Consider the following 18,807-nt stretch of genomic DNA (forward strand, 5'->3'; position numbering starts at 1 on the left):
TCAAAATTGTTTTAAAAGTGATAGGTACTTCATGGTAGAACTTCATATTTCCTCTAAAAAGGTATTGTTTATTATTAATACACTAGTAGCCCATTTGCAGGAAATCCTGCAAGCGGCCGCTGTGGCCGCGTGCGCTTCCGCTGCCGCCACCGTTTCGGCCTCCGTGCCTGCACCCCCGCGCCACTGCTGCCTGGCCCACTCCGCCCCACCCTGCCCCGCCCCGCCCCGCCCCGCCCGGGCTTTCCCTCTGGCAGCCACCTTGCTTTCTGCTTTTCCTCCCTCTTCCTTCTAAGTTGTCTTCAGTCTTCACTCCTCCCTCCCTCAGCATATGCAAATTAATCACCATCTTTGTTGGGTAATTTGCATACTCGCCCTGATTGGCTGGTGGGTGTGGCTTTGGCTGGTGGGCGTGGCTTGGGCGTAGCAAAGGTGTGGTCAATTTGCATATTACTATTTTATTAGGTAGGATATTACAAGTTTTGTGGGTTTTTTGGGGGGAGAAAAATCAAATCTGGAACTGGGAGGAGTTAAAGTGATTTTTAAAATAACTTTCAAACAGAATGCTTTTCTTGATTTTCCCCTTTTCACTTGGGCTAGCATCTCATTGTATTCTGTCACCAGATAAAGGAGCTGGTTATCTTCTTGGTGACAGTTCTGGTTAGGTACAGAGAGGCCTCTCTAGTTAGCCTCCTGCAGGTGTGAACCCCAGGGAGGCCCCCAGGGACTCGCTGCTGCTGCCTCACTTAGAAGTTATCCTGAGGGATGGCTGGCGTGTTGCTGACATTGGAGGGAGGCATCAGCCCCAGGAGGTACTTAGTAATCAATCACCAATTAATGTGTTTTAATTAAAAAAATAGGCTTTATTTTTTAGAGCAGTTTTAGGCTCATAGTAAAATGAAGAGGAAGTACAGAAATATTCCATATGTCCCCTCCCCCCACATATGCACAGCTTCCCCCATTATTAGCATTTCATACCAGATGGTATATTTGTTATAGTTAACACATTATCATCACCCAAAGTTCATAGTTTACATTGGGGTTCACTCTTGGTGTTGAATATTCTGTGGTTTTGGACAAATGTATAATGACATGCATTCATTATTTTAGTAGCATACAGAGTAGTTTCACTGTCCTAAGAAATCCTCTGTGTTCTGCCTAGTTATCCCTCCCTTCCCTCAACTTGTTCTGGCAACCACTGATCTTTTTACTGCTTTTATAGTTTTTGTCTTCCAGAATTTTATATAGTTGAAATCATACAGCATGGAGCTTTTCAGATTGGCCTCTTTCACTTAGTCATATGCATTTAAGGTTCCTCTATGTCTTTTCATGCCTTCATAGCTCTTTCCTTTTTATTCCTGAATAAAATTCAATTTCCTAGACATATTACAGTTTATTTATCTGTTCACTGATTGAAGGACGTCTTGGTTGCTTCCAAGTTTTGGCAATTATTAATAAAGCTGTTATAAATATCTGCATGTAGATGTTTGTGTGGACATGTTTTCAACTCATTTGGGTAAGTGCCAAAGATCATAGTTGCTAGGTCTTGTGGTAGGAATATATTTCATTTTGTAAGAAACCACCAAACTGTCTTCCAAAGTGGCTGTCTTAAAGTCAAGTAGTGACAGTCCTCTGTTCTTTAGTATAGTGTTGGCTATTCTGGATCTTTTCTTTTTTAAAAAAAAATATATTTTATTGATTTTTTTACAGAGGGGAAGGGAGAGGGATAGAGAGTTAGAAACATCAATGAGAGAGAAACATCGATCAGCTGCCTCTTGCACACCCCCTACTGGGGATGTGCCCGCAACCAAGGTACATGCCCTTGACCGGAATCGAACCTGGGACCTTTCAGTCCGCAGGCTGACGCTCTATCCACTGAGCCAAACCGGTTAGGGCTGCTTTTCTATATTTAAACTTTATAATCAGTTTGTAGATATGTATATTAAAAGAACTTGCTGGGATTTTTATTGGAATTACTTTGAATATGTAAATCAAGTTAGGAAGAACTGACATGTTGACAATATTGAATCTTCATATCCATAAACATGGGATATCTCTCCACTTGTGTATTATTTTGGTCTTTCATTAGAGTTTTATAGTTTTTCTCATATAGATCTACATATTTTATTATATTTAGACCTCTACATTTCATTCTTTTGGATGCTAATGTAAATAGTATCCTGTTTTTAATTTCAAATTTTACTTATTCACTGCTGGTATATATAAGAAAGTGATTGACTTGTATATTATCCTTGTATCCTACAACTGTGCTATAATTGCTTATTAGTTCTAGGAGGTTTTGTTGTTGATTCTTTTGGATTTTCTACATAGAGAAATTTGTCAGCTATGAACAAAGACAATTTTATTTTTTCCTTCCCAATTAGTATCGATTTTCTTTTTTTTTTTTCTTGTCTTATTGCATGAGCTAAGACTTGGCCGCAGTTCTTGTTCCAGTATTACAAAGGGTTCAGCAATCTGAAGAAAGGCTGTGCTAAATAAGAGTCCAAAGACGAAAGATAATTTTGAAAGGCATTGGGGGTCAGAGGAGCTTCAGCTAAAGGAGCTAAAGTTCAAAGTTCCCCTTGTCTCAGGACCCTTGCTTTTTATTAACACAACTAGAGGCCCAGTGCATGAAATTCATGCACGGGGGAGGGGTGTGTGTCCCTCAGCCCAGCCTGTATCCTCTCCAATCTGGGACCCCTCGAGGGATGTCCGACTGCCCGTTTAGGCCCGATCCTACTGGGGACATCCCTCTCACAATCCAGGACTGCTGGCTCCCAACTGCTCGCCTGCCTGCCTTCCTGATTGCCCCTAACCTAAGGTGACCAGATTTTAACATTGGTAAAGCGGAACACCATTGACGGGGGGGGGATGGGGAGGGGGGATTCTTGATTAAAAATTTGGTCTATATGGAGCAACAAAAATTTTCATAGAACACAAAAATAGTATTGTAATATATTTTTAAAAATTTCAACATAAGTACAATTTACAAATATAATAAATAAAAAATTATGTATAGTATTATTTTATTCTTTGGCATATTTCTCGTTTGAGTGAATTTTTTTTAGTAGATTGCTGTCGTTTAAAAAGTCATGGATTTGCCCTAATGTAAGTCGTAAGTGTCACTTTCAAGGCCGGCGCTAGACTTTTTGCCGCCACTATAAAATATAAATAATACGAGTACTATCTGCTAAATTCAAGAAAATTTATGTATTTATGAAATAAATAAATAAATTACTTACCTAAATTATCTGAATAGCTGATTTGTAATGACATCACTTGTTTAACTAGCTTACTAGCACGCAGTACGATGTGTATCGTCTGAGAGACAGTTACAAAATGTTTTCGTCGTTGCCAATCCCCAAAAATGCCATTGTTCATTAAGTCCAAACAATGGTGGTCGAATTCTAACAACTGACCAACAATGCGAACTTTGATAAGCAGTTCTCATAATCAGTTCTCAACAATTATTTGTTACTATTAAAGTTTAACATTATAAAATTAACAAAAATAATATAAAACTCATATCCTGGCTAAATAGCCACATGGCCTCCGAAAACCGTATATTCCCTTCCCGTTCTCCTGCCGTTCCCTAGCTTGTCATGCATTCTTTCCAAAAATCAGGACTTTTTTAAAAATGCCGCGGGACGCGGGACAAATTGTTAAAAATCGGGACTGTCCCGCCAAAAGTGGGACGTCTGGTCACCTTACCCTAACTGCTTCTGCCTGCCAGCCTGATCACCCCCTAACCACTCCCCTGCCAGCCTGACTGATGCCTAACTGCTCCCCTGCCAGCCTGTTTGCCCCTAACTGCCCTCCCCTGTAGGCCTGGTCCCCCCCAACTGCCCTTCCCTGCCGGCCTGGTTGCCCCCAACTTCCCTCCTCTGCTGGCCTGGTCACCCCTAACTGCCCTCCCCTGCAGGCTTGATCGCCTCCAACTGCCCTCCTTTGCAGGCCTGGTCCCTCCCAACTGCCCTCTCCTGCTAGCCATCTTGTGGTGGCCATCTTGTGACCACATGGAGGCAGCCATCTTGTGTGTTGGAGTGATAGCCAATTTGCATATTACTCTTTTATTAGATAGGATTTGTCCTAAGGCAAGGTGGAGATAATACACTTCAAAGGGTAGGGTACAGAAGCATTGTCAGATTGGGGAATAGCCTACGGCTGTTCAGGTGTTTGGCCAACAGGAGGCAATAACATGTAGATTAAGATGCTGTGAGCTGTCTGGCAGCAAATAATCATCCTATTCAGGTTTGGGGGAAGTGCCTTTCAGCCATTCCAACAGGTGATAACATATGTGACTCAGCCCTTGTTGAGCCCCCAAGTTTTATCAATCTTTTGATGAAACTCTTGTAATTATGACATGCTAGAATTGGCTCCTGAAAAGACTTCTAATACAATATTGTAAGTGAAGGTGAGAGGGGACATCCTTGTTTTAATCCTTATCTCAGTGGGAAAGCTTTTAGTTTGATACCATTAAGGATGTTAGCTGTAGTTGTTGTTGTTTTAATAGAAGCTCTTTATCAAGTTAAAGAAGTTCCCCTCTATTCCTAATTTGCTGAAAGTTTTATCATGAATAGCTGTTGGATTTTGTCAGATGCTTTTTCTGCATCTACTGATATGTGATTTTTCTTTAGCCTGTTGATGTTGTGGGTTACTTAATTGATTTTCAAATGCTGAACTAGCCTCACACACCCTGGATAATTCCCAGTTGTTTGGGTATATAATTCTTATTTTTATTTTTATTGATTTCAGACAGGCAGGGAGAGGGAGCAAGAGATAGAAATATCAATGATGAGAGAGAATCATTGATGACTGCCTCCTGCATGCCCCCTACTGGGAATCGAGCCCGCAACCCAGGCTTGTGCCCTTGACTTGAATCGAACCTGGGACCCTTCAGTCAGCAGGCTGACGCTCTATCCACTAAGCCAAACCAGCTAGGGCTGGGTGTATAATTCTTTTTACACACTGTTGGATTAGATTTGCTAATATTTTGTTGAGGATTTTTGTATCTTTGTTCATGAGAAATATTGGTTTATAGTTTTCTTATAATGACTTTGGTTTGGGTATTAGGGCAATGCTGGCTTCAAAGAATGAATTAGGAAGTATTCCCTCTGTTTCTGTCTTCTGGAAGAGATTATAGAGAATTTGTACCATTTCTTCCTTAAATGTTTGGCAGTAGTATTCACTGTTGAACCCATCTTAGTCTGGTGTTTTCTGTTTTGGAAGGTTATTAATTATTGATTCTTTTCTCTAATAGATATAGGCTTAATCAAATGATCTTATTTCTTCTTGTATGAGTTTGGGCAGATTGTGTCTTTCAAGGAATTGGTTCATTTTATCTAGGTGACCAAATTTTGGGGCATAGGGTTGTTCATAATATTTCTTTATTATCTCTTTAATGTCTTTGGGGTCTGTAGCGATGTTCCCTCTTTCATTTCTGAGATTGATAATTTGCATTTACTCTTTTTTGTTCTTATTTTGGCTAGAAGATTATCAATATTATTGGTCTTTTCAAATAACTAGTTTTTAGTTTTATTGATTTTCCTTATTGATTTTGTTTTTAATTTCATTGATATCTGCTCTAATTTTTATTTCTTCTGTTTATATTATTTATATTTATTTATTTTTTTGTTTCCTAAGATGGAAGTTTAGATGGTTGATTTTAGGTTTCTCTTCTAATATATGCATTTGGTACTGAAAATTTCAAATGACTGCTTTTACTGCATTCTACAAATTTTGATAAATTGCCTTATATTTTATTTAGTTAAAAAAATTTAAAATTTCTCTTGAGATTTCTTCTTGGACCCATGTGTTATATAGAAGTTTATGTTATTTAATTTCTAAGTATTTGGGGATTTTTCAGGATATCTTTCTGTTGTTTTAGTTTAATTTCATTGTGATCTGAGAGTAGGTATTATGTAATTTCTAGCTTTTTAAATTTGTTAAGGTATATTTGTTATTCCCCCAAATGTGTTCTAATTTGATGAATGTTTCATGTGAGCTTGAGAGGAATGTATATTCTGGTATGCTTGATAGGTATTAATTATATCCAGTTGATCAATGGTGCTGTTTAGTTCATCTATAGCTTTACTGATTTTCTGTGTGCTGGACCTCTCCATTTCTGATAGAGGGATGCTAAAGTCTCCGACTCTAATAGTGGATTAATCTATTTCTCCTTGTAGTCCTATCAGTTTTACCTCATGTATTTTGACAGTTTGTTATTAGGCACATATACATTAAAGATAACTTCATGGAGAATTGACCCTTTATCATTATAATGTCATTTTCCCCCCCTTGACAACTTCCTTGCTCTGAAGTTGGCTGTCTGAAATTAATATAGTTATTCTAGATTTTGTTTGTTTAGTGTTAGCATGATACATCTTTCTCCAGTCCTCTGTTTTTAACTTACATGTGTCTTTATATTTAAAGTGAGTTTCTTATAGACAAGGTATAGTTGAGTACTTTACTTTTTTTAAAATCTACTCTGACTTAAAAGTCTGTCTTTTATTTGGCATATTGAGACCATTGATGTTTAAAGTACAAATTGGTGCAGTTGGATTAGTAGCTACCATATTTGTTACTGCTTTCTATTCATTGACCTTATTTTTTGTTCCTAAGTTTGTCTTCTACTCTCTACCTTTTGTAGTTTTCAAGGTTCATTCTATTTTCTGTTTTTTTCCTTAGCATATTAGTTACTGTTATAGTTTTTTTAGTGGTTGCCCTAGAGTTTATAATAAATATTTAAAACGATGTAATGTTTCATGAATTTGCATGTCATCCTTGTGTGCGGCCGTGCTAATCGCTGTATTTTTCTAATTTTAGAGTAGGTGCTGTGGAAGTGAGCACCTATTGTGCTTTAATGTTACCCTGAGGGACCTCCTAGCAATTCTTCTCTTTTAGTTGGATCTGATCACCTCAACAGCAGACACTGATGCGAGGCAGACATGAACATGTGCCCCTGAGTGCTAGCCCACGAGCCTGTACTCTTCTGAAAGTAGAAAATCCTCATGGTTTTATCACTGCCTGGTGTCTGCTGCACCCTTGCTTCAGTGTTAGGTTCAAACCCACAGGCGAATGCCTCAAAACCCCACAATTTTACTGCTGCACATTTTAAGGACTTTTTGTTCCCAGACATCACTTCTCCTTCATCTTCAGAAATGCCTTTTCTTCTCTGGAGGTGAAAATGGCCAATAAGCCACATATGTTTTAGAAGAAGGTAATATGATCACAGTTCTTAGGCGAACCCAGTAACACTCTTATTCTTTTTATTTTTTTTAAACAGATGTGATATTTACTGGTACTGCAGATGGCCGGATCATAAAAATTGAAAATGGTGAAGTAGATACTATCGCCCGGTTTGGGTCGGGCCCATGCAGTAAGTAGTCACAGTCCTTCCCATGTATGTCTTGTTCCGTCATTTAGAAAGGTGCCAAATAGCCTTGTGTAAGTCAGGTTCACCCTCAGAGAAAAAGAGCCCTGATCATCTGGCGATAGGCTGATCTGAGTGTTATCAGGTGCTCTTCATTTGCTGGTGGTCCTTGGACCTCATGGTGTCAGATTGTCACCCTTCATTGCAGTTTCCCAGCGAGGCAGTGGCCATGGCACCTGTTGCTTACTCTTAGCTTCACCCCTCTCCATTCTGCAGAGGCCCGTGCTCACTTTTGAGGTAACTTGAAAATAAATAGGTTTGTCGGAGTGCTACCATAGCAAAGCAGTCGGCTTTGTCATTACTCGGATACTTAAATGTGATTCCTGCATTAGCTTCTTAGGAATTTCAGCAGTGTCTTTCAAAGTGAAGTCACTGGAATTTTAGAAAACTAGAGTAGAAAAATCTTACTGTTTAAACACTGGTAGTCCTGACTTCTTCTTATCATTTTTTAATAGCTGAAATTTTTTTTAAATGATGCATTTTCATTGTGAAATGCAAATAACACAAAAGTACAAAGAAGAAAGTAAAAATCACCCCAGAGTCTTCTCAGATGTAGTTGTTATTAACATTTTAGTGAACCACTTTTCAGATATCTTTCTGTTCATGGATACTCACAGCCACCCATGGTTATATGGGGTGGACTCACTTTACATTTGGTTCTTTAACCTGCCTTTTTCCACTCCTTATTTTGGCTGTAAGCGCCCTCTGGTAAGCACCCTGCAGTAACCACCCCTCCTCCTGCTGTAACCACCTCTGCAGTGAACACTCTGCAGTAAGCACCTTGTAGTAAGCATCCTGTTGTAAGCACTCCTGCAGTGAACGTCTGCTGTCAGCACGCCATTGTAAGCGCCCCACAGTGGGTACCCTGCAGTGAATATGCATTACCACAGTTTTTTTAAAATCCTCACCTGATGATATGTTTTACCGATTTTAGAGAGAGAGGGGAGGGGGAAAGAGAAAGAGAAACATCCATGTGAGAGAAACCTTGATCAGCTGCCTTCCGCATACGCCCGGACCGGGATCAAACCTGCAACCTAGGCATGTGCCCTGACCAGGAATAGAACCTGCAACCTTTTTGGTGCAAGGGATGGCACTCAACCAACTGAGCCACACCAGCTAGGGCCCCAAAGGTTTTAAAAGAGTGTAGGTAGTAGAGCAAGAGAGTTAATCTAAGGAATAAAATAGAACTCTCCCTTTATGCCAGGTGGAGAGAAAACCATCATGCTACTAGATGGGCAGGATATTCAGATCAGCCGTTGGGATGAACCTCCCAGCTCCTGAGGTTTTGGAGGCCTGGGTCCTAATGACATTGCTGTGTTAACTATTCAAGTCTTGGGATGCTGATGTGAACATGATTCTTGGGTACCAGTTGCTGTATATATGTACAGATTTAGATTCTCAGGTGGTCCATCTGGACATGCTGGACAATTGTCCTAAATTCTAGGTGCTGGAATACTGGGGTGTGGGTCTGTATCCCATGGCATGTTATATAGAACTATGCATAAATTTAGGAAGGGATGGTGGGATGAGGTGCTTGTACACTAATGCGGGCACAGACAGAATCTTAGACCAGCCACTGATTCCTGTCCATTTGTTTCCCTAGAAACCCGAGACGATGAGCCTACTTGTGGAAGACCCCTGGGCATCCGGGTGGGGCCCAATGGGACCCTTTTTGTGGTTGATGCATACAAAGGACTATTTGAAGTAAATCCCTGGACACGTATGTGACAATATCTTATTTCCTTCTGTGATGATTTCAGATTTTTTAAACAATATGTGCATAAGTGAACTTAATAGAATTTGTTCAATACTGTCAGCTGGAGACTCTGATATTTCTTACTCATTGAATAGTACTGCAAGCATTGCCTTACAAATATCAGCTAGTATAAACACCATACAGATCCTTACTTGTGTGCATTTAGTCAGTACCCTAATTTCCTCCAGTGTTTGTGTTTTAGCCACAGGTCTCAAGAGGACTTATTTTGAGGATATTAGACCTCCTCCATCCATCTTTATTTTTCTGTCTCTCTTTTTTTAAAAAAATAGTAATTTTATTGATTTCAGAGAGGAAGGCAGAGGGAGAGAAAGGTAGAAACATCAATGATGAGAGAGAATCATTGATCGACTGCCTCTTGCATGCCCCACACTGGGGATCGAGCCTGTAACCTAGGCATGTGCCCTGACTGGGAATCGAACCGTGACCTCCTGATTCATAGGTTGACCCTCAACCACTGAGCCATGCTGGCTGGGCTTTCTGTGTTTCTCTTGACATCTTGTCTTCCTGTTTGTTTTCTGCCTCTCAGTCTTCTTTTATCCTTATCCTTCGTCTATGTCTTTTCGTTTTCTTTCTCTAGCTTCTCCTCCCATTCCTTTCCCCTGACTGGTCATGATGTCATCTTGACCAGTGGTATAACATTCGCTGTATGTGCTTTGGCAGGGGAGGGATGTACCATGGAGGAGTTTGTTATCGTGGGTGGTGCGTGGGGCCCTGGGTCCAGGCACTGCAGACCAACTGCATGGGTCTGCCATGCCATTGGCTGGCTGTGTGACTATGCAATTTACTTAGTCTCTCTATGCACACTTTCCTCATCCACGATAGGGATAATGTAGTAGCCTGCCTTGTGGGATTGTTGTGAGGATTTAAATGATATACATGGAAAGAGTTTAACACTCAATAAATGTTCTACTGTTTAAAAAACCTACTACTTTCTTTTTTTAAAAATAGTTTTTTATTGATTTAGAGAGAGAAGTAGGGAGAGGGAAAGAGAAAGATAGAAACATTGGCGAGAGAGAAATATTGATCTGCTGCCTCCTGCACACCCCTAGTGGGGATCAAGCCTACAACCCGGGCATGTGCCCTGACCGGGAATTGAACCGGCAACCTCTTGGTGCATAGGATGACGCTCAATCCACCGAGCCTCACCAACCGGGCTACTCTTATTTCTTTATTTAAAAGCAGATGAGTAGAACATTTTATATTTCTCTCAAACAAACAAATCGAATGTTGCCTTTTACCTAAACTTTTAAGTCAGTTGGTCTCGATAAAAGAAAGTTCCTCATCCTCAGAGAAAGGGTTTTGCTTTAATGTAGTCTAAAAATATTCATCAGCTAACTGATGAAAGAAAGGAAAACACTTTATTATAAGCAGGAATACATCTTTTGACATATGGCATGGGGAAGTTCATTTTAGTTTTTCTTTTTAAATCAGGCTAATTAATTTTTCAAAATTATTGTGATATGAGTTCTTAGAACGAAAGCAAGTCACTCTCTTCTTTCCTTTCTTCCTTCATTTCTTTCCTTTTCTCCTTTTCTTCTTTGCTACTTCAGGTGAAGTGAAACTGTTGCTGTCCTCTGACACACCCATCGAGGGGCGGAAAATGGCCTTTGTGAATGACCTTACAATAACTCGGGATGGGAGGAAGATTTATTTTACGGATTCCAGCAGCAAATGGCAAAGACGAGATTTTCTGCTTCTGGTTATGGAGGGAACGGATGATGGGCGGTGAGTGTGTATTTCACATCTTCTGCTCAGTGAGATCATCAGTCAGGCAGGGTAGCTTTAGCAGAGCGGATTGCTGCTAGAAATCTTTGAAGTGTTTCTGAGCACAATATTTCAGCATTTCAGATAGGACCTTAATGGCTTCTGGAAATGGGTGATGGATGCAACAGAACAGAGCAAGGTGACCTTACTTTCTCTTTGATGCGATGAATAAAAATAGGCCTGTCCGTGTGAGGATGTGGTCTAGGCAGTCTGGGAGAGACCTACAAGCAGGCCTGGGTTTTCGGTCGTCTCTCTAAAGGGGACTCAGGTGAGGCTGGAGCCATGGTGGCCCTGTGGTGTTGAGCCAGCTCCCAGTCAGTGAGAGAATGACTGGGGGATGGCTGAACAGGATGTCTGGGGCTGCCGTGGGTGGGGAAGGGCTTCTAGGGGCCAGCCTGGGACCAGGTCTGAGCAGGGGACCACCAGGGGCCTTGTCACTCCAGTGTGAGGCTGAGTCCCTTTCCGCAGGCCCCTGCCCAGAGGTGAGCCAGGCTCCAACCCAGCAGGGGGGGTGTGGACTCCCGGTGTGACCCTTTGCTGTTGGCACCCACAGCCTGCTGGAGTACGATACTGAGACCAAAGAAGTAAAGGTGTTACTGGACCAGTTGCGGTTCCCTAACGGAGTGCAGCTTTCTCCTGAAGAGGACTTCGTCCTGGTGGCAGAGACGACCATGGCCAGGATAAGGAGGTGCGTGTGGCGTCTGCTGAGTGGTCCGTGTTCACCAGAGAGCCTTGTGCCCAGGGTGGGTGTGGAGGTGTCATTTGAGAGAATTTGAGAATCGACAGGGCACCTTCTCCTTTGTGTAATAATGACAAACATCACACTCAAGGTTGTGTTTTCTTTTCCCCATGTCTCAGCCTACTTGAGTGTCGCAGTGTGGGAGAGTCTTAATTTAATGCTGATGCACATCCCACGTGCCTTCCCTGTCAGTGGGTCTTGGCCCACCACCTTTTCCCTAACTGCATCTAGCTGGGCCCAGTGCTCGAGTGCCTCTTTCTGCAGCTGCACTTTTGTTCATAATGGACATATTATAGTTGTTTCCATAAACTTATTGGAACCAAGACTAATTTTGTGGTTGGCTAAAATTTTTTCTTAAATTGGGGGGCTGCTGCTCATATCTACTTGGGTGAATTTTTCAGAGTCTACGTGTCTGGCCTGACGAAGGGAGGGGTCGACCTGTTCGTGGAGAACCTGCCTGGATTCCCAGACAACATCCGGCCCAGCAGCTCCGGGGGTTACTGGGTCTGCATGTCAACCATTCGCTCCAACCCTGGGTTTTCAATGTTGGATTTCTTATCCGAGAGACCTTACATTAAAAGAATGATTTTTAAGGTAACTGAAAACTATAATTCTAAGATCCAAAACTATAATTAGAAGATGTATCTCATTATGATCTAGTTTGATTTATAGCTCTAAAAATTCTAGTTCTGCTTGTAATACTTAGTATTGTGATTTCTTTAAAACACCTTTTATTCTTCAGCATGAGATGAAGCTTATCCATTTGGACCCTTTGATTTTTTTTTTTTTTCAGGTTTTCTGGTCTAGGCGTTTTTATCATCACCCTCACCATCATGACCTTTTGGTGTCTCTACCCTGCCTGTCAACCTCCCTCTTTCTGCTCTGAGATGGCTTTTTAAGGCCTCCCTTCTCCTCCAAACCCTGGATCCTGGCCTTCCCCTCCCTGTCAGCAGCTAGCATTGCTTCTCCTCTAAGGGTTACCAGGTGCCTCTTCCTGGGGCCATACGTGTAACTCACCCATCTTGGACCCATGCTGCCCTGCTCCCTCCTCCCTTCTTGGAACCTCCTGCCAGTCACCCCTCTCCGTAGGATTTTGCCCTTTGACATCTTAGCACACCGGATTCTTCCCCATTTAAAACAAATCATTCACCCTTGCCAACGGCCAGCAGACCATTCAACACAGCCTTTAAATGTTCATCATCCTACCCTTTCTTCCAGTGGCTTCCACGAAATGTCCCGAATGTAAAACACATTTTACAATGGGGACGAGTCACTTGCTGATACAGGTACTTCCTTCCTATAGAAATTTTATTTTCTGAAAAGCTTCTTTTTACAGGCTGAATAGTATTTGAAATTGATATTGAATATTTGCATAGATATTAAAATATTTATAACTTAAAGTCCTGAAAGGTAGCAGGCAGCAATTACTGAGGCCATGTGGTGCCAGGCCCTGTGTTTGGGCCCCAGTGAGGGGCTGCATACACCTGCTCGGTCAGGCTGTTCCATGGCCTTCAGTGTTGTTCTGAGTTTAGTGGTCAATGTAGCAAATCCTGATCTGTTCAGAAATAACACATCCTCCTCTATGTATGGTTGGCTTCAGAGCCAACATCTGTTTCCATTGGAATCTAGGAGGAGGCAGAAAGGTAGGGTGGCTTCAGAGCCAACATCTGTTTCCATTGGAATCTAGGAGGAGGCAGAAAGGTAGGAAGAAGAGTTTTGAAGATCACACCAGCTGACCAGATGTGGTCTCTGCTTCAGTTTCCCCATCTGTCAAGTGGGAAGAATAATAGCATTTCAGTACGTGCTAAAAACATATAATGCGAATATATATATAATGCCCTTAGCTGAGTGTAGTAAGTGTTCAGTTTCTGGCCCCCTTAGCTTTTCTTCAGCCAGAATGTGGCCCCTCGGTGGTGCGTGATAGAATGTGTGCTTCATCAGAGCAGGTACTTTTTCTGTTTAGTTCACTCCTTTATCCTCAGCACCGAGAACAGTGTCTGGCACATAGTAGACACTCAGAAGTTTCTGTTGAATAAATGAGTGTTTAGAGAGCTGAGACCATAGTATGAGATGAGCTGGAGCAGTGGGATGTGTTCCTGGTGACAGAGAACATGGTTGGGGTTCCTGGGGCAGGAGAGCTCAGCATCTGTGTGTGACCCGAGACATGACAGACGGATAGCAGGCGGGAGAAGCGGGTGAGGATCCCAGCCTTGTAGGAGGTTAGATGTTATTCAAAATGGGATCAAAGTCATTGGGGATTCTTTATTTTTGATACAATATTGGACATAGAAAAGTAGCAAGAAAGGGACAAAGAACTTTTTTCAAGAACTGTTTGCTAGTAAGTTGTTGCCTGATGCCCCTCAGATACTTAGTGTATTTCCCACAAGAAGGACACTCTCCCTCAAGACCACCTGCCCAGACAGGAAAGTTACATGAACACCTGCCACTGTCCAACCACGCAGCCCGTTCAGGTTGCTCCGGTTGCCCCAGGGATGTCCTTTAGTTATTCAGCCCAGGATCAGACATGGCCTCCAGTCGACACACCTCCTTATTCTCCTGCGGTCTGGAGCAGCTCCTCAGTTTTGACCTGTTGGAAGGTTACAGGTCAGTTATATTTCAGGGTGCCTCTCCATTTGGGCTGCCAGGTGTTTCTCATGGTTAGAGTCAGGGTATGCCTCTCTGGCAGAGACCACAGAGTGCAGCTGGGTTTTCAGTGTGTCCTGCAGGAGGGGGTGATGCCACCATGTCCCATGCTGGTAGTGCAGCGTTCATCACCTGATTCGGGGGTGAATGCCAGCTTCTCCCCTGTGAAGCCTCCCTTTTCCCCTTTGTAATTAATGAGTATTTTGTGGGGGAGGCCTTTACTTTTTTAAATTTTATTTTAATTAATATTTATTTAATTTATTTATTGTGGGGAGGCACTTTATAAGTAAATATCAGTATTATCTCATGGTTACCTATTTTACTCAGTGGGTTATATAATCTGTTACTATCATTATTTATTTGTTATTTCAGAGAGAGGAAGGGAGAGGGAGAGAGAGAGAGAAACGTCAATGATGAGAGAGAATCATTGATCGGCTGCCTCCTGCATGCCCCCTACTGAGGATCGAGCCCGTAACCCCAGCATGTGCCCTGACCAGGAATTGAACCATCCTGGTTCATGGGTTGGCGCTCAACCACTGAGCCACACTGGCCGGGCTGTCATTATTTACTGTGATACTTAGATTGTCCAGCTGTGGCCACTGAGAGCCCTTCAGTGTGGCTCCTTGGCCTTTGGACATGCACCTATCGTTCTTGGGGCGGTTCCTCACTTCCTGGCACCACATGTTCAGGCTCATCTCATCCTTTTCCCACCCCAGCTCTGGAATCAGCCACTTCCTCAAGGAGCTGGTTCCTTCTAGAGGAGATCTGGGGCTAAGTGGGCACATAACTGCTCCCAGGCCCCCTCATGGACAAAGCAGGGAATGTATTTTGCATGTGTAGTCATACGTGTATACACATATATACACGTGTACATACACACATTTACACCTACATTTACTTATCATCTGTTTATTTAAATTGAAAACCATAAGTAATGCTGGTATCTCTACTTCCAGCTTAATACCACATCTATTCTAGTTTTCTCCCTTTCTTATTTGTACTTCCTTTTTCTATTAGCGAGAAACCTGGATCCCCTTATCCTTCATACCTATTTGATCAGATTCCCCAAATGTCACCAATTTGTAGCCATTGTCCCCTGTCCCATGGTCTCTGCTAGGGCTCTAGCACCAACCTGGGCCTTCTCCCTCCTCGTGGCCATGTTATGGGGCCAGCCTTTCTCCTGAGGGGCTCTGACACCTGCACAAGCTCCCCAGGTAAACACCCTCCTCATCCTGCTTAAGCTCTGACACCCTACTCCGCGTCACTGTCCTCTCCCTTCCCTCAGTGTGGACTCCGCCTCACCCTGTTCAGACTGACTCTCTGGACCAGGCCACTGGGGTTCCCCCACCCTCTGCACACACCTGCCTCACTTGCCCCGCAAGCTGCTGCTTGACTGAACTGTTTGAGAGGGGAGTAATGTGTTACAAAGAAGGCTGTGAAAGATAACTGTAGCTGCTGTGTGGAGAACAGCCTGTAGCAGGGTTCCACTGCTTGGGGAGCCCGTGTGGAGGTGGTTAGCGTGGCCAGAGCCCAGGGAGGGGTTGGTAATGCACAACAGATGACAATACCCCTGGGTGCTGGCTTGTAGGCTGGAGAGAGAGGGATTAAGTGTGAGGGCTGAGTTCCTGGCTTCAGCAGCTGGTATCAGGAGCCCCATCTCCTGAGCTGGGGAGTCTGTTGAGTTTGAAGAGCTGTTAGAAAGTCCAGGTGGAGATGGGTCCCAGGTAGTGAGGAATTTAGCTCTGGGCATCGGACATAGAGGCAGAGATTTGAGAGCTTCCTGGGAAAGTGACTAGTTAAACTAACGAGAAGGGATGAGATCTCTTAGGTACAAGATGGAGAGAGGAGGACCTATGGCTGAAGGGAGGTGGGATTTCATGGGTCCTGGAAAGCCTTATGGAATATTTTGAGCTATAATGCAACTTGATCTATCGCTATAGAACCTTCTAGACCACAGTCGATTTGTATGTCTATTTGAACATTTCCAGTGACTAGGAGACATTATTCATTGGACATTTGTAATTGTGTGACTATTTCCCCTTATATTAGAAGGCAGAACTTTGCTATTGGTTTTCATTTGCTGTTCTTATGCAGTGGTGTCCTTTGTCATCATTTTCTACATGTTATCCTTCTGTTCTGCCAGAAATTTTATGTATCTCATCATGTTTTTCCTTGCTAAAACCTTTCAATAGCTCCATGAGCCTCTTGGCCCGGCCGAGCCACGGGCTAGGCTCCTGGAGGTGCCTGCTCAGCGTGGGAGTGTTTGATCTCTGCACTGGCTGCAGGAGAGCCTAGAGCTGCCTCATGTCTCATAGGGCAGGGATTGTTCATGTGACCTGCTGAGGTTTTTGTCTTTAACATGAACTGCTTCCAGATCTCCATCATTTGCACCTCGCACAGTTGAAATATCTTAAATATAATCAGGGCTTGGCATTTATTCCAGTCGGGCTGTGCTGGTTTTAACCTGGCATTCTGGGGTTGATGGCACGCTAAGTCTCGGCCTCATGTTGTGTCTTCCTCATACGTGATTTGTGCTTTTGTGTTCAGCCAAGGCATCCAGAGACACCTACATTGCAGGATTGGGGGGTATTGAATAAGGGCTGTTGGATAGCCACTGTCCTTGTGCCGGGTTAGCCTTGCCTCTTGTACGCAAGTAACAGGAGGCGCCTTGGCCTAATCTGCTCCGGGGAAGGGGCAAGGCTGGGGGAGACCTGCTGTGGGACAGGCCCTGTGCTGGGAGTAGGGAACTGGTTTGACCTGGCTCTGCCCTATGTGGCTTCCTCGTTACTGGAGGAGCTGGGCCCTTTCTAGATAGTGAGGGGCTGTGGGGTCTGTTAAACAATAAAATTCAACTGAATACATTTTAAAGAGCTTATTGGCTTTTTTTCAATGATTCATGAACTGGGCAGCATGCATTCTAACAGATAAAAAGCAGCTCCAAGAAGCTGTACAAAATGAGAGACTTTCATAGGTAGAAGGGAACAGGAATAAGGATGTCACACTAAGCAAAAATCATGTTGGTGGCTGCAAGGTCACTTTCCTGTAGGGGGCGCAGGGGTGCTCAGGCAGATGACCTAACTAGTGCTCATCAGGGGACTGATTCCTGACTGACTGGCTTAAGATTCCATTTCTGGGGGAGCCTAAACTGTACATAAATTAAGTCTTGGTTTGGTGACGTGGGCTTACTCTCAGCGATTCCATTGGGGGCCTGTTGTCTTGTTTTTAAAAGGTCGGATCTGCTCACTTTCTTTTAATCAGTAGGTCAGCTCACACTGTGCTTCCCTTCCAGCTGTTCAGTCAGGAGACGGTGATGAAGTTTGTGCCACGGTATAGCCTCGCCCTGGAACTCAGCAGCAGTGGCACCTTCCAGAGGAGCCTGCACGATCCTGATGGGCAGGTGGCCACCTACATCAGCGAAGCGCACGAGCACGACGGGCACCTCTACCTGGGCTCCTTCCGGTCCCCCTTCCTCTGCAGACTCAGCCTTCAGTCTCTTTAGCCACCCCGATGGCAGCCCTGATCGTGGCTGTGCCAGGAGTTGGCACATGGCACCACCTGGTCCAGGAGGCACCATGGACACAGCCCTTTTCACCTGTAGCACTGTTCCTTGGAAGTGTGGTGTGACCCTGGGGATGTATGTGCCCCTGTAGGACAGACTCACCTGGGTTTGACTTTGCACTTAGAGGGAAGCATAGCATATGCCATTGGAAGATACGTTCATGTAAAGCCATTTTCTCTAAAAAAATTCTAAGTACGGCAATTCTCTAGGACTTGGGGGACATCATGCACTTTTAGCAGACCTCAGGGTTTTGATGGGTAGAGCAGTAGATGAGTTGTCCAGGCACTTGTTTTAGCTACTGGCTCTGTCCTGCCAGCCTCAGTATCTTCATTATAAAACAGGGTAATGCCTGCTTATAGGGAGGAGCAAAGGAAGGGCCAGGAGTGCTCAGTGCAGAAAGTGCCTGTGCAAGCACTGACCTCAGCACGACTTCTCCAGAGCTGTGCGGGGCACGGCCTCCTCCCTCCCGCCCCCCCCCCCCGGTGACTCCCCCCGCTTTCCCCCGCCTTCTCCTCCCATTGCTTCCACCCCCAGCCTCCAGCTCATTACAGGGTTTTTAAAAAAACTCCTGAGTCCCATCATATAAAGGCAGGGGCCTGAGTAAGTGCATAGGAGAAGCATGTTGATTTCAAAAGCTCCAAGGGGCCCACCCGGGTCAGGGTCTGAACAACCTACCACACAAATGAATGACCCAGCAGCGGGGTGAGTTTGGGGCAGACCTATTTACACCTTTGTTCCTCACCTCTAGACCCACAGGTGTGAATAGTACAGGTGTTAATGTCCTATTTGCTTCAGTGTCAAAAGCCCAAAAGTTGCTGTATGTCTACACACTGGTCATAATTTTGTCAGGGAGACCTCTGTAGTGACGATAATTAAATAAACTTTTATGTCGATTA

The 18,807-nt window shown here is 43.6% G+C and overlaps 1 protein-coding gene and 1 non-coding gene across 4 annotated transcripts in view; one reads left to right on the forward strand and one right to left on the reverse strand.

Moving 5' to 3' along the window:
* The window catches only part of APMAP (adipocyte plasma membrane associated protein), a 42,198-nt gene extending 23,391 nt beyond the window's left edge, over window positions 1–18,807 (forward strand). For all 3 annotated transcript variants that reach the window (XM_008141152.3, XM_054723798.1, XM_054723797.1), the window contains exons 4-9: window positions 7,283–7,375; window positions 9,033–9,149; window positions 10,757–10,931; window positions 11,524–11,658; window positions 12,111–12,303; window positions 17,642–18,807. In XM_008141152.3, coding sequence (XP_008139374.1) covers window positions 7,283–7,375; window positions 9,033–9,149; window positions 10,757–10,931; window positions 11,524–11,658; window positions 12,111–12,303; window positions 17,642–17,851 — 923 coding nt within the window. In that variant the 3' untranslated portion in view covers window positions 17,852–18,807. The remainder of the gene's footprint in view (window positions 1–7,282; window positions 7,376–9,032; window positions 9,150–10,756; window positions 10,932–11,523; window positions 11,659–12,110; window positions 12,304–17,641) is intronic.
* Window positions 6,744–6,846, reverse strand: LOC114231452 (U6 spliceosomal RNA). The gene has a single exon (XR_003617412.2). It is a non-coding gene; the product is annotated as a U6 spliceosomal RNA (small nuclear RNA).

Source organism: Eptesicus fuscus, chromosome 12, assembly GCF_027574615.1.
Source record: "Eptesicus fuscus isolate TK198812 chromosome 12, DD_ASM_mEF_20220401, whole genome shotgun sequence".
NCBI lineage: Eukaryota > Metazoa > Chordata > Mammalia > Chiroptera > Vespertilionidae > Eptesicus > Eptesicus fuscus.